Source organism: Hipposideros armiger, unplaced genomic scaffold (genome assembly GCF_001890085.2).
Source record: "Hipposideros armiger isolate ML-2016 unplaced genomic scaffold, ASM189008v1 scaffold_287, whole genome shotgun sequence".
Lineage (NCBI taxonomy): Eukaryota > Metazoa > Chordata > Mammalia > Chiroptera > Hipposideridae > Hipposideros > Hipposideros armiger.
Window position 1 is genome coordinate 2,052,121 of NW_017731637.1, and position 2,302 is coordinate 2,054,422.

At 42.4% G+C, this 2,302-nt stretch overlaps 1 protein-coding gene across 6 annotated transcripts in view; it reads left to right on the forward strand.

The window, feature by feature from the left end:
- Positions 1-2,302, forward strand: part of LRCH1 (leucine rich repeats and calponin homology domain containing 1) — a 206,940-nt gene that overhangs the window by 195,868 nt on the left and 8,770 nt on the right. For 4 of the 6 annotated variants that reach the window (XM_019658683.1, XM_019658685.1, XM_019658688.1 and 1 more), the window contains one exon: positions 234-2,291. The exons of the other annotated variants lie outside the window; for them this stretch is intronic. In XM_019658683.1, coding sequence (XP_019514228.1) covers positions 234-440 — 207 coding nt within the window. In that variant the 3' untranslated portion in view covers positions 441-2,291. Of the gene's footprint in view, positions 1-233; positions 2,292-2,302 lie in introns of those variants that run through there. 6 annotated transcript variants of the gene reach the window in all.

Consider the following 2,302-nt stretch of genomic DNA (forward strand, 5'->3'; position numbering starts at 1 on the left):
ATTGTGGGTGAGGGATACCTTTGTCCTATTTGCATAAAACACGTTGGGTATGCTTCTTTTCAAATAAGTTTTTAAATCTTTGATGGTGAAACGTGTTTTACCTGCTTGAAATAAGAGGTTACTCTTACCATTTGCTAGTAACCAAAAATGTGTGCTTCTTTCCAGCTGTTCTTCTGTGTATTTTTAATTGTATGCACTGTCTCTTTCTGTTCTAACGGCTGCCCTCGGAATAGGCTGACCTCTGCTCTCCGTATGACATCCTGCAGTTGGATTTTCGTCACATTCGAAAGACTGTTGACACTCTGCTGGCACTCGGGGAGAAACCCCCACAACCAACTTCTGCCCTCCGCTCCAGGGACCTTCTAAGCTTCTGTCTTGTCCATATTCTCTTTATAGTGCTGATCTATATCACTTACCGCTGGAATGCTCTGTCCGCATAACGTCTGCATGTGCATCCAAGCGCTCCGCTCTGTCACCCAGATCCATTATGGGGTCCCTCCTCCATCTGAGCTTTTGCTTTGCAAACTGCTATTCCTATCATCTCTTCAGTAATCTCTCGAGTTTTGAAGCTGAATATTTGCAAATCAGGTTTCCCAAAAGCACAGACTTTATACAATGCCGTCCCCATTACGTAACTTTTCTCACTCACTGGAAAACAGGGACAGCAGATGTGTTCATACCTCATGCTTCCTCATTCACGCGGTGCCAGCAGCAGTGCTATGCAGTTCCTCTTCTCTCTCTCCCAGTGAGCTTCACTGCCCTGGGGAGAGCGGAAGAAGGTTCCAGAACAGGAGCAAAGGGGATTTATCATATGGCAATCTTTCCTTTGCCATATGTAAGTCGAATCCCACCTAATTCAGAACTGGGCAATTGAGCTGTAGAGGGACCGCCTTGCAGAGGAGACAGAAAATCAGCATTTTGGCCCAGTTCGGTCTATAAAAATCTTTAGTAAAAGCACTGCTGACCAAGTTGAAAAATACTATCTGGAGACTGACTGCTTTGCTGGCCATTTGATTGGCTTCCTCTGTTTCCTGCAGTGAGAGCTGTGAGGGGCACCAGGGAGGGTTGCCGCCCACTGCTACTCTGAGCCAGCCCCTCTGCCCTGAGCCAGCCCCTCTGCCCTGCTGCATGAGACAAAGCTGCGCAGAAGGGACACTGGGGAAGGAAGGGGCCATCACTGTTAGAGTGCCACCTGGAGGATTTGCTTGCACACCAATTTCCATGTGTTTTTACTTACTCCTTGTTAGCCTCTACTCTGAGGCTCTTAGAAAAGAATTTTCCTGAAGAGATTTCTATTTTTAAATAATATAATAGGTCATTTTGCCTTTTGCTACATTCCATCATAACATCAGGCCCAGAATGTGATGGGTTTGAGTGTATTCGTTTTCAAATAAAGCCATGAACCATGGAACATTCTTGGTCCCGGGGCTCGGGTTACTATGGCAGGAGCTAAAAATAATAAGGTTGCTCTTATTTTCGAGGAATGTAATTTCTCTAATGATTCAAATTTTCCATTTAACCTTTGTTTTCAAACATTAGCAAGCTGCTTTTATTTTTAAGTAAGTTATATATTAACTATATTGGCTTTGGAGCAATGTGGTCAGTTTGTAATTAAAAGATAAAACCAATAGAATCTTATCTAGGCCAAGATATTCCTGGTTTGGGGATATCTTTTTCTAATATGAGAAGGCCCTGCTCCAAGGTTGAGAGTCCCCCCCTGTGCTTCAGTCTACATCTGTGCCAAATATTGTTTCTTAAATTGGGAACTGCTGATGGAGTTAACTTCCTCAAGATAAATTTCTAGTTTAGTGAGATGCATAGATGGCTACTAAGCAGATGATTTTATTTTTCTGAACATTTCCTTGGACATTTCCATGAATCCAGGCAGGCTACTTGGGAATGTGGAAAACCCACATAGTTAGAAGAGCATATTTAGAAAGATTCTTTGTTGCTAGATCAGCTTAGATTTTCTAACAGGAAACATGCTTTACAAGGTAATATCTTGAGTTAACTGAGCTTTTCCTCCTAATTTTGTATTCATTGGTGAAATACAGGGTATGTGAAAGTTATCGAATTAACCTCAGTTGTATATAAATAACCTGCAGATGTACTAAATTGCCTTTGGTGCTATCTTGTATTCTTCAGTCTGTAATGCAATAAAATCCCTTTGTACAGTGTCAAATGAGCACCGTGAGCCATAAGCTGCCTAATAAACACATTTTGGGTGATTATTCCAAGTTTTTATCGGCTCGCCGATGCATTTATTTGTGCGCAGCCAGAGTAGTGCTCAGCATTTCCATCT